General features: G+C 39.0%; 2 protein-coding genes across 2 annotated transcripts; both read right to left on the reverse strand.

Annotated features, from left to right (window-relative positions):
* Positions 1-116: 116 nt before the first annotated feature.
* On the reverse strand, positions 117-3,247 carry LOC131317383 (uncharacterized). The gene is made up of 2 exons (XM_058346940.1): positions 2,651-3,247; positions 117-345 (listed from the first exon to the last, which is right to left on the reverse strand). Exon 1 carries the CDS (start codon positions 3,166-3,168, stop codon positions 2,668-2,670), a length of 501 nt encoding a protein of 166 aa, XP_058202923.1. The 5' UTR covers positions 3,169-3,247; the 3' UTR covers positions 117-345; positions 2,651-2,667.
* Positions 3,248-6,163: 2,916 nt separating this feature from the next.
* On the reverse strand, positions 6,164-10,273 carry LOC131332960 (uncharacterized). The gene is made up of 2 exons (XM_058367267.1): positions 9,350-10,273; positions 6,164-6,450 (listed from the first exon to the last, which is right to left on the reverse strand). Exons 1-2 carry the CDS (start codon positions 9,848-9,850, stop codon positions 6,406-6,408), a joined length of 546 nt encoding a protein of 181 aa, XP_058223250.1. The 5' UTR covers positions 9,851-10,273; the 3' UTR covers positions 6,164-6,405.
* Between the last annotated feature and the right edge of the window lie 2,632 nt (positions 10,274-12,905).

Raw genomic sequence — 12,905 nt, forward strand, 5'->3', positions numbered from 1 at the left:
CATGATCGATCCATCAGCGATTCGATTTAAACACAGGAACAACCTCTCTACATCATCGGAAGACAGAAATAGAAGTTAAAGGGTATACTTGAATCACATGATAGATTTGAGGGAAATTGACACCAAACCAAGGCATTGCTGCTGTATTTTGCAATTGAACAAGAAGTTTGTGACCAAGACTGAAGGAAATTTACACTGACCGGATTTTATTTGATGAAATGTTTATGGGGTCTATTAAAACATGTTGTACAGTAACAGGTTATACGAAGTCATGCGCTTGGCCTTCCCATAAGTTGATGAAATTGGATTGCTCCAAGGGGAAAATGCACGGCATGGAGTCGAAAGCTTTATCTGCACCTGCAAAGAGATTAAGGAACATCGGTCAATTTAGGAAACTATTTCAAATCAATTTTGAAAAATCATTGACAATTTGGGGTCAGAGAGCAAATGCAATGAACAAAAATTGCTCAGTTTTTTTAGATGGAATGAGCTCTTTCGAAACTTTTGAACACAAAAATGGCGCCCAGAATTACTGAACTAGATATCTTGAAGATTACATGAAAACGTGTCCATATCACCTCATATTCTCATCATATCACCTCATATTCTCATCCGTATCTGTATTCAAGCTTCATAGATGATGAGAGCTTGCAACCACGGTCCAATAATTTAAAGTTTGTACACTATGGGATAGTTCTCGGCAGTGTTGAGAAACTGCGAAAGGTGAATTATGCAAACCAGTAGCTGATTCTAGCCCTAAACTTTAAGTCCATCCTGCTATTTCCCTCGTTAGTTTCTCCAGTCTACTTCTGTCTCAGTTCTGTTGGCTCTCTCTTTGCCCCCTCCTAACCCAAAACTCTGGCCTCAAGTTAGACGGCACTTAACACTCCTAACTAAGACTAGGAGAGATGGGATTAGAACGAAAATGTTCATGATTTGTTAGAGGTAGCACTAATTAAAGGTAAGTCACAAGAAAATAAGCCTATGGTGTTTCGACCATATCTAACAGACCAGCACATGCAACAGTCAGAAAAGCGAAACGGTAGCAACAATTAAGGAGAAGTTAGAAAAGGTAGGCTAAGGTGATTCAGTCACATGGTCACACCTAACAGAGCAGTGGATGCAACAGTTAAGAAAAGCGACATAGATTTATTATTACATGAAAATGCGAGGTGGGAGAAGGCCAGGATTGACCTAATGCTGTTGTGAAAATCAATATTGATTTGTTACCTTTGATTGGATTATAAAGCACAATTCGTACTTTCATTTGGTTTGACAAATAGTTAAATTGAGGCGCCATTTGTTTGACCAGACATGAGTTAGTGGATATTAGATCGGACTACACATCAAAAAGGGCTACATATAGAATCTGCACGGTTTGGTGGTCAGGACCGTAAGGTAAAATTCTTACCGTCAGGATTAATCTGCATCATATAGAATCTTCTAAAGTGTGGGATATACAACACTATGCGATAAAGTATCAGTACTACTCTCATCAATCATCAAAATTAATCCAATAGAATACATAAGGTAAGATATTCCATGGCCCTTCACTATTATTCCTCTCAAACAAAGGACGTGCCCTCAAAGCATGTAATCTTGAGGAGGAAGTACCATTGGTGCGATAAGAAAAGGCATGAAACATAATTCTAAATTCATCAATCAACCAAGCAGAAAGTTGTCATCTGTAAAATCCCTAAAGCCAAAAAGGCCAACCAAAGGCAGCACAAGAAATTTGGTGATTCACAGAACACATGCACAATGATTCATTTTTCTTTAATTATTTTCTTTAGTTCAACGACCAGGGGATCAGGAGTGTTCGGGCCCGGTCCGGCCAAAGGTAGGCCATCCACATCGGGAATAGGACTCTGGCCAATTGTGTGAGGAGCAAACCCACCAATTAACCGGACTACGCCTTGGGGCTTCAGTGATTCCTTTTAAACATTCATACAGACAATGATTCATTTTTTACATTCATATACACAAAAGCAAAATTACCTCAGATTGACTCAACAAGAGACCCCCTTGTTCTTACACTTGGGAATGGACTCAAACGAACTTTAATCGGGCTAATCACGTGCCAATTTGCAGTAGATGATAACCCGAGCGACCTAAGTATTAGCTTCTTCGAAAATTTAACAAGCTTCAAAAAATATTGAAGAACAAATAAGTGTCGCATGAGCTTTTAACAAGTCAACACGAGCCCGAATTTGAGTAGTTTGATTCCATAGGCACAAATATTCATTTTCTACCTTCATATACACAAAAGCAAAATTACCTGGACATCCCACAAAGCAAAAAAGACCAACCAAAGAAAGCACAAGAAATTGGCAATTCACAGAACATATGCACAATGATTCATTTTTCTTTAATTATTATCAGTTTTTCCTTCGACAATCAGGGTGTTTGAGTCAACTTACACACGGTTTAACAAATCCCTGCCTGATCCGGTCAAAGGCCGTCAGGACTAGGGAATTCAGTCAGAATTACTTTCTTGAGACCTAAACCCAAAAATATAACCCTGATTAATTGTGTGGAGAGAAACCCACCAATTACCCACACCAACTAACTGGATTACCCCTTGGGCTTCAGTGGTTCATTTTATACTTCCATACAGACAAAAGATTCAATTTTTTACCTTGATATACACAAAAGCAAAAAATTACCTCAGATTGACTCAACAAGAGACTCTCGCGCCCCCTTGTTCTTACAACTGGGAATGGACTCAAATTGCTTGGCCGGCAGTTTCTCGGACAAAGCTCCGACGTGGAATTCAATCATACCCGCATCCGAATCCGCGGTCATACCCGTGACAGGGACCCACAAGAAGAGCTTCTTGGCCTGGATACCCGACACGTCGGAGACCGACCCGTAACTCATCTTCCCCTTGACCACCTTGTCGTAGTAGACGAGCTCGTCGTCGAAGTGGACGTAGCAGGACCGGTCGAGGTTGACGGCGAAGGATCCGTCGGAGGAGATAGAGTAGGATTTGACGGCGTCGGGGATGAGGCCTCTTGGGAAGCCGTATTGGAGGAGGAGGTCGTGGATGTCTGCGGTGGTTGTGGTGGTGGAGAGAGAGAGGAGGTGGGTGTTGGAGAGGAAGAGGAGAGAGAAGAGGCAGAGGGAGGTTGAAGGGGTGGTGAGGGGGTTCCGGTGGAGAAACGCCATGTGAGGTTGAGAGAGAGAGAGAGAGAGAGAGAGAGAGAGAGAGTCAACTACTGGGCAGATGCTTGGCGTAAAAGGTGAGAGAGGTGATTTTAAAGCTGCGTTTTTGTTGCTCCTGATTGAATTATTAGGATGTAACTGTGGAGAAATTTTGGGTGCCGGTTGCATACCACGTGGTTGTGCCCACGTGTTGTTCGAGCACTTTATCCGGGCCGTCCAAAAGTGTATTGAAACTAGATTGAAAAAATTTCTTTCTTCTCATCCCACCACTTTCTCTCTCCAAATCCATATCATCTAAAACCGAAATGAATTGTCCGGATACATTGTTCTGGCAGCACGTGGTGCCCGCTTGCACCCAAAAATTTCTCATAACTGTGACTTCATTATATAGCGTGTTTACTAATTGCACCCAAAAATTTCACCAAGATTCGGTCGTATGTGAGTACACGAGGTGGGGCGTGAAATTGCCTTGGTGGTGTTGAGTGACAATCTACGTCACACAATGAGTGTTCGTATGCGTGGTTATTAGATGGGAAAAAGCTTGTTGATAACAAGTACTATAAAACTGCATTCATTTGATTAATAGATGTCTGTAGTCATCGATAGAAGTCGTATTAACAGGGCTCTGTTTCTTGTTGCAGCTCGACCCCTCTACAAACAGAACTCATGGCCATGTCACTGGCCATCACATGGGCACTGCACAACAATTTTAAAGTTGTCTTCCTCTATTCTGATTGTTCAAATGCCATTTTGCAGCTAGCAGGCCAGTCTGAACATCATTACGCGGATACCTTTTTGTTGCACAACTTTCGGCAAGAACTATCGAAGCTAGCTTTTTTCAGGATATCCAAAGTTGATCGCAAAAACGTGCACCAAGCCCACCGTCTAGCTAAAAGGGCGTTGTTGTCCCCCTCCACAACTCCAGCTGCACGGAGAATTGCTTTTTGGACCGGAGCGACTACTGGCCATCACTTTTTGTTTACTTAGCTCCTTTTTTATGTTGTACTTTGTAAACTGTTATCATTTATCTATGCATTTCTATCATGTTCCAAAAAAAATGTCATACCCAGAGACGAATTCAGTATCTACAGAAAAGATAATAGACAGCTGTAAAAAATAACAATCCCTATCTCAGAGTTTTACACAGTTTTACATTTGTTGCAGAAAACAAGTAGTAGTACTTTTTCTTTTTGCTAAGCAAAAAAAGTGGGGGACGGAGCGACCAGGCATGACCAAGCATAACAACTTTTTTGGACGTGATCATAGAAATTCCAAATCCACAAGGGCCTCAGAAGGAATAAAAGAGCCATAATAACTACCATCCCACCAAGAACTATTGGACCACAGCCAGGCTTCGCAGAAGAACTAAGTTCAAAATGGCGTCGTTAGTACAACTCAAACACGTGACCTCTTGACAACCCAAACCCTGTGGGAGTGAGCCAAGAATCACTACCCTACCACTATTGGGGGTCATAAAACAAGTCCCTTATTCTCGAGCAAGTTTTTTTTTTTTTTTTACGAACAAGCTCAATGCATTATAATAAAACGCAATATTACAAGTTCAACAAAACTGCCCTTGCTTTCACATGAGCAGCCTGCACCACTTGCCTATCCACCTTAACAACTTTAACTACATTAAAACGAGTACATAAGGAACAAAAATCCATAAGAGCTGTTTGCAAGCTAAACTCTGCCTCTGTAGGATTGAGAAGCCCCTGCACAGAAACTGCACAATCAGTAAGAATGCAAATCTCCCGCAACCCTTGACCAAAGGCCCATTCCAGCACTAACAAACCAACCCTGATTTCTACCATAGCTGCCGAAGAGGAGCTACACCTAGCTACTTGATATGCCACCTCTTGCCCACCATTCTCGAGCAAGTTGACCTCTATACTCTTCTTCAAGTCCACAATATCAGCACGGCCTCCTCCATTTATTTAAAGGAGAGAGAGAGAGAGAGAGAGAGAGAGAGAGATAACAAAAGAGTACACCAACATAGCAACAAGAAGCAAGAGGTAGGTTGAGAATATGCGAGGAGGAGGAGGAGGATGGTATTCTGCACTCTACGTGACTCTCAATGCTGCTCTTTTTTTTTATTGTATTGATTTCATTTTTTTTTTGATATTTTTGTTGATAAAAAAAAAACATAGCAGAGAAATACATTGGAAAATAACCTCTATAGAATTAAAAATAATTTGGAACATCGAGAGTAGGAGTAAAGTTTCATTACTCCCTCCATTCCAATTTTTAAGTCAACTTTTGGGATTCCAACTTGATAAGGGAACATAATTATTGCATGTTTTTATCAAAATAACTTGATAAGGGATTCCATCTTTTTGAGAGTAAATTAATACAAAATTAGCCTTTTTGACATCAGTCAATTGGGAGGCGCTAAAATAGGAGTCCAAAACAGAATGAAACTGTCACACCCTCGATTTTAAACATAAAAATAATAGCTTTTCCATATATAAAACATCATCTTATCCGTACCAACATACCCATGAACATCATGCCAACATCATCTCATAAACAAACATCCTTTCAAACAAATGTCCACATGTTTTGTAAAGACCTGTGCTTAATTTTAATAATTTTAATGCTCTATAAACGAACATGCTTGCAACTGTTAATTACCACCACCACTTCTTTGTCCCCTGCCATCTCCCTTCACTGACCCTTGATATGATCAATCGGTTCGGACCTCTACTTAGTTTCTACCCAAGCTTCATCCTGGTGATCCATAGATCACCCAGGTTCGGGTCCATAAGCAGCAACAATTGCCCTATGAAGACTGCTTTCCACTTAGTTTCCACCCAAGCTTCATCCTAATCATGCATAGATCACCCGGGTTCGGGTCCATAAGCAGTGGCAATTGCCCTATGAAGACTGCTTTCGCTACGGCTCCGGTGGGTTCCCTCTACATGTTTTACCTAATGTCCAATGCTAAATATGTAGCATATCATTTATAGTGCTCATATTTTCGAATCAAAGCCCAAAGAAGAAGAAGAGAACATATATATTCCATATTACTAGCATAAATTGTTTCTTTAAACCTGATTCGTTAAAGAAACTGGTACATCAAGAACCGAAACTTGATAACATGATATGTACAAATATTACACACATAATTTCTTCAGATCACCCCTCTTCCAGCTGCATTTTGAAATACACACTACAAGGTCCGATGATACCTCCAATTACAACTATTTTGTCATAATTAACAGAGGCGTTTCTTCTTGTCTAGTCCGTAAGTAGCATCTCAACGTCATTGACTGGAGTGGGAAGCTGCAAATTAACAAAAAGAAATACTAACATAAGCAAGAGAAGAAAAACATTAGACGCCACAAGACGATATTTCAAAGCATGAACATCATAAGTTAGAGAAATGACACGTGGGAAATACGAAGAGAAGGAAGACATAAAATGATGTCATGAGAATACATTTAGACGATTTCTTGTGTGGAATAGATATAATGACATTATGTTATTAAAAATGTACATAAAAAACACAACAAACTGGAAACCAGTGATGAGAAGGGGGAGGGTACCTATAATCACTGGTGTAGTTTCCTAAACCCAAGTATGCTAGTTAGAGAAAAGGTTAACCAAGTCCATTTTGCTCAAATGAATAAAACCATATCTGAAGATAGAGCTACTTTGTGACCCGTTTCTGCTATCGGTGATAAGCAATATAAAGATCTAAGCATTTAAGAGCAGGGTTGAGTTCATTTCAATCAAGAGGAGAAAGGAATTTTAACGACCTACTTGACAAAGGTAAGAAGTAGTAATAACCTATGCAGAGGCCTCAGGGCCTTTAGTCTGGAGTTCGATACCACCTGCGTGCTAATCAAGGAATAATGACATAATAAGCACTTGAGAGCAACATATAGCCACTTCATCACCCGAACCTTAGCCATCATGAAGTTATGGGCAATAAACTGCTCTTCAATCTGACCAATATAAAAGGGACTAAACTAAACCAGTTCTACTAAACCTTAGGGCATATGTATGTTCAACTGTGAACTGTAAGCTGTCCTTTTTAACTAGACAAAGACAATCAATCATACATAGAGTCTAAATATACACTGAACAATTGATATTAACAAGATAGGGGATTTCCTTGAAATAACACTGGATAAAAAAAAAACTGGATAATTGAGATCAACTAGTCACTCCAAATACTTATAGCAAAATGGGTTTTAATCCAATCCTTTCTCCAGAAAACCTCTCACAAAATAGTATCAAATACTTACAGCATCCCGTTCACAGTCCTTAAAACATGTTGCATGTGTTCCACTTTCCACTTCACCTTACACTACCCCCTTTTCCATCCTTGACCCATTTCTGCTAACTTTCAGTCTTTCACAATCAAAACAACTCTAAAAGCTCCTCGACAGCGTCTTGTGTCTTTTTCTTCCCTCCAAGTTAGGAGTTCCTAACTATCCGTGAGATTTCACGAATGCTTTATCTTTGTCAAAGGAAATCCGCACATACAAACATGTTCCAGGTGCTTAGACCAGGTAAGGCTACCACAAGACACCGCATTTAGGGTTTCATTCACCTATACTCTTGTTAAGCATTTAGGCCACATGCTGACAATCCACAGAAAGCTGACATTCTATCTAAGCAGCAAAAAAAGCCATAAAATTACAGTAACTGACACTGCAGGTCTCTGCATAAGCTCCTCAGGCCTAGCTACACCACGTTGCCAACCCTAAGCATTTCATGTATGCTCATTCAACAAAGAACTTTTATTCTAGAACAACACCAATTTCCCCCTTCCAGATGCAGGTTTCAAGCCTAGAACCTAGAGAACGAAAAGAACAGACCTTAGAGGCAATGTCCCCAAAATTTAGCCTCTATCTCATGACCAGAATGCACACAGCTCTAACTCTGAAGTATAGAAACAAAGAAGCGATGTCTGTATAGCTGGCAAGAAGGGGGAATGCAGATTTCTGGAAAAGCTATGCGTAAATGAGAATAACATAGATGCTAATATGGAGTCTAAATTATGGTAATATCTCAAGGTCCAGAGTGCTATAGCGTACGATAAAGGAACGCGTCCTTCCCCGATCCAAAATTTCTAATTCCTATCACTGGTTGATTCCTAAATCTTACTTGGTCCATGCTTCGGCTTTGTTTGATCATAAATTTGTCGAGGGAATGAATAATAAGGAACCCACAAAATACATTTCGTGTCCTCAATCCACCATATCTTATTACATTTCCTTTTTACTCTTCCTTTCCCCACATAAATCCTCTACAATCCTTATGAAATCCCTCAACCAATCTGTATACAAACACGGCCTTAATGTTGGTCCCCAATTGTCGGATGGCTCCTTTAGAGCTCCTTCGAACTGTTATAAATGGATGTGAAAACAAAAGAAAGGAAAATCCTCTAACTTAATCGTACAACTAAAAGATGTGGGAAATGAATACAAAAGACAGGTTTTTATCGGCCCATTTTCTTGTTAGATTCGGTGAGAAACCACAAATCCTTTCCGCTCTCTCTTTTTCACAATCCAAAGTGCTAGTTGATCTTCAATTTTCATTTTCATATCCACACAAGAACACAAGGCTCACAAATAGTAATTCAAGCCAAATAAACACATTTACATAAAGCACAAAACCAATCAATGTTGGGCTTGTGAAGACTAATTCAATTTGTGTCCCGCTTCGCTGAATATTCGGGGTACTACTGTAATGTAAATCCTTGGTTATGGCTATACGCAGCTGATTTAACCGGTACCCATTTCTTCAATGATACATAATAAAAACCAGTTGGGAACCACGTAAAAATCTATGTTCTTGCATTTTTTGTTTCTTTTTCTTGATTGTTTGTAATTGTGTATTTGTTGGTTTAGCTATATCTCAACAATCACAATTAAAAAAAGTAAAAAACTACGACAACAAGAGCTATGACTCAAGATCAATCAATACCTCAATAACCGATACCTTCATTTCACACCACTTTTAGTTATCCAAACAAGTAATGGAATTGTCATTCCTTTCCTTTTCTTTTCCCACCCTACTTCACAATCCAAAGGGCTTGTTAATCTCCAATTTTATGTCCACACAAGAACATAAGGCTCATAAATAGTAGTATCCAATCAACCCACACAAACTCAAGTACATTATGCACAAAACCAATCAAAACTATCAAAAATTAAAGACCAATCGATACCTCAATGACCCGCTTCCACAATCGGCCACAGGGAACCGAAGCCTTGTTCTTTTTGGCCCCACAAGAACGGACGGTCTTGAACTGATCCACATCGAGTTTCTTATTAATAAACCCAACCAGAAAATATATGCTGTCAGAAGGGGGCAAATCGACCTTGATTTCGTCTACGTCGAACCAAATGAACAGCCTTTGGACCTGAATACCCTTGAGGTCGGTGATCGAGCCGTACTTGAGCTTCCCAGTGATTTTCTTGTCGTAGTAGACCAGATAATCGAATTGGATGTAACAGGGTTTGTCGAGCTCGACGACGAAGGTTCCGTCGTCGGAGGAGAGAGAGTAGGATTTGACGGAGTCGGGGAGGAGGCCGCTCGGGAGGCCGTATTTGGGGAGGAGCTCGTAGACGGTTGGGGCGTCGGAGGCGGAGAGGGAGAGGATGTGGAGAGAGAAGAGGACGAGGAGAGAGAAGAGGTGGGGGGGTTTTGGTTTTGGATTGATCGACATGCCTGTTGATGGACGGTTTAGACTTTGGAGAGAGAGAGAGAGAGAGAGAGAGAGAGAGAGAGGAGGAGGAGGAGGAGGAGGAAATGGGGGACTTTGAAGAGAGCAAGGGTACAAACCGGGTCGGCACAGTGATCAAGGCCTATAATTTTAAGATTTGATTATAGGATTTGTGTTCTTGGGTTTGAAATGAAATCAATTCGTTTGGAATCAGTTTATATTGGACATTTTTTTGAATAATTTTATACGAGGATCTGTTATTATTTTATTTAAATTTTTACAAATGTACGGTGAAATTTGTTGTTCAAATTATGTAAGGTGCGAGCTGACCGAACAAATAAATTATGAGAGAGAGAGAGAGAGAGAGAGAGAGAGAGAGAGGTGTTTGTCACTTTGTCTTTTGAAACTTTGAAAGAGGGAAGAGGCAATTTCTTGGAAGTTGGAAATTGGGAAGGACTTTGTTGTCCTATTTTTGGAAGGGATAGTTTGGTTGTATATTTGATTCGAGGATAATTGCGCCAGGTATTTGTGGATCTTCAATCGGGTTCTTTAATTTTTTTTTTTGACCAATTTGGTTCTTGAATGTAGTTGATTCTATTCAATTTGGTCCAATCCTCCAAGGGGTGTTTGCCTGTTTGGTGACTTTTTTTCCCATTCTCATTTTTTGCCTTTTTACATTATCAGTGTTTGGTAGCTCATTTTGTAAATGTATTTTGGAAAACACATTTTGAGTACCTACTTCTCATTTCTGGGTTTTGCTGTTTTTGGTGTTTGGCACCTCATTTCAAAATGAGGTTTGGCAGAATGAGTTTGCTCATTTTGCCTAAGGAGAGGAGAAGTTAAAAACTGGTCCAGAGGAGTTTTTTGCATTATTGGATTATCCAATTTTCAATTAGATTACGAAAATACCCACACTCATGTGTTGGAACTAGCGGTAGTATACAGTGTACATGTGTTTTTTTCCCCTTCAATCGGTACTTCTAATTGTTTCCTAATAATAAAGTTTGTATGCTTTTTTTTTTGTTAATTTTATTATTATTTTGGTGATTCCTCAACTTAATCGTTCTCTTATTTCTATGAAACTACTTACATGGTAATATTTAATTATTTTGAATTACCAAATAAAAAATTCAAACTGGAAAATTTTAGTTCCCAATAAATATATAAATTTAAATTTAAATTAGTAAAAAAAATTATTTATAATAATTTTAAATAATAATAAAGAACCAAGGGCAATATGGTAAAAAATCAACCCATAATTCATATTCATCATATATATCTCAAACACTACTCATAATACAAAATAAATTTTGCACATATTCATCCAAACGCTACTAGATTCAAAATACATTCTGGCCATAATCCAAAAAGTCAAAAAAGCAAAAAGCTGAAAATGAAAAACCAAAAAATAGGCTTTCAAACATTCTATCAGATTCAAACTACATTCTGACCAAAAAAGCCAAAAAGTTCAAAATCAAAAATCAAAAAACAGGCTCTCAAACACCTCCGTAGTACTACTTTAGCTTCCCAGTGGCATTTTACCTAACACACCTGCCACATTGGATGAAGTTCACTTTACCACATATCCACCTACACTGAGACGACAGAATCGGAAAAAAGAAATAAAAAGTGTTAAGTATCATGTCTCAAAAACCACCTTAATTAAACAATCGAGCGCACTTAACTTCTCCTCTAGATATCGATAAAAAGTGTTCAAAATTTGCAGAGTAGGATTGATGATGGTCAGATAACCACCAAGGATCAAACTCCTTAGTGATTTATCAAATCACCACCAAAATTACTCTACCGCCACTTTTTACTAGATTGAAGTAATAGTTGTAAATCAAGTGACCACAATCACGACATCAATGGTCCAGGAGTTCGAATATCTCCACATGTCCACTGGTAAAGTTACGCCAAATATTAAATAGAGAATGCAATCACCGTTTTTAAACCATTGCTCTTGTAGGTTGTCAAAAAATCCTTAAAGTGGTAGTATTATCTTGGCATCGAAAGATATATCTTGCAAATAATAAATATGAAGGAAGTTTGAATTAACCAACCATTTATCGGAAATCAGTTCCCTATAGTTTTCTCCATACTTTATGGTTTTTGGTTTTCGCATTTACGCCTATACATTGAGGAAAATTCTCTCCAATTTATCCTTTTCTTCTATTCCTACACACATGCCTTGTTTATTCTGGCAATTCAGTTGAATATAGACATTTTTTTGGGCCAATATTGTATACATTAGTGGGGTTAGCAGAGAGTTAGTAAGTTAATCCACAAAGAATCAGAGGTTGTCCATAACCTTGAATCCCAATCAACAGCCTCTCATGAGGCTCGAACCTAGGCCTCCGCTGAAGAAGGCCGTGATGCCAACTGAGCTAGGAGCTCATTGGCGAATATAGACATCTTAGAAGGGGCAAGACAATAAATATACGCTTTACTCGAAGAATTGTCGCTTTTGGTTTTCTCTTTTTAGAAGTCGTTTTTGGCTGTGGATAAAATATGACAAGGGAACAGATTCATTTAACGGGTCAAAAGTGAAAGTCGGTGGATCTACCCAAGTAAAATACTTTTTACTATGATTTACTACCACTAAGACAATGAACACTAGTCTAGTCCGGTTGGTTGGTAGATTTGTTCTTCACACAATTAATTAGGATTCGACTCTTGGGGTTAGGCCGCAAGAGAGTAATTTTTCGTGAATTTTTTAATCCTTGTGTGGATGACCCGCCTTTGATTAGACCATGGAGGATATTAGTTAAGGTACGTGTAAGCTGGACCGGACATCCTATTCTGTCGGAAAAAAGAAAAACCAAAGAACACGCTGTATTAATTACTATACCACCAAATACACTTATTATCGGTCCCTCTCTTGCAATAGTGCAACCATATCGTTTTTGGTTTTGTAATATTGTTGTGTCTCACATTCAACTTTTTTGAAAAGTCACATTCAAATATTATGACTACAAGTCATTTCTCTCTTGTAGAGTTTTGTTGCGTACAAAATTTGATTTTTGACTAGTGCAACATGATTTTCTCACATGCAAAT

This window comes from Rhododendron vialii, chromosome 1a, assembly GCF_030253575.1.
Source record: "Rhododendron vialii isolate Sample 1 chromosome 1a, ASM3025357v1".
NCBI classification, from domain to species: Eukaryota; Viridiplantae; Streptophyta; class Magnoliopsida; order Ericales; family Ericaceae; genus Rhododendron; species Rhododendron vialii.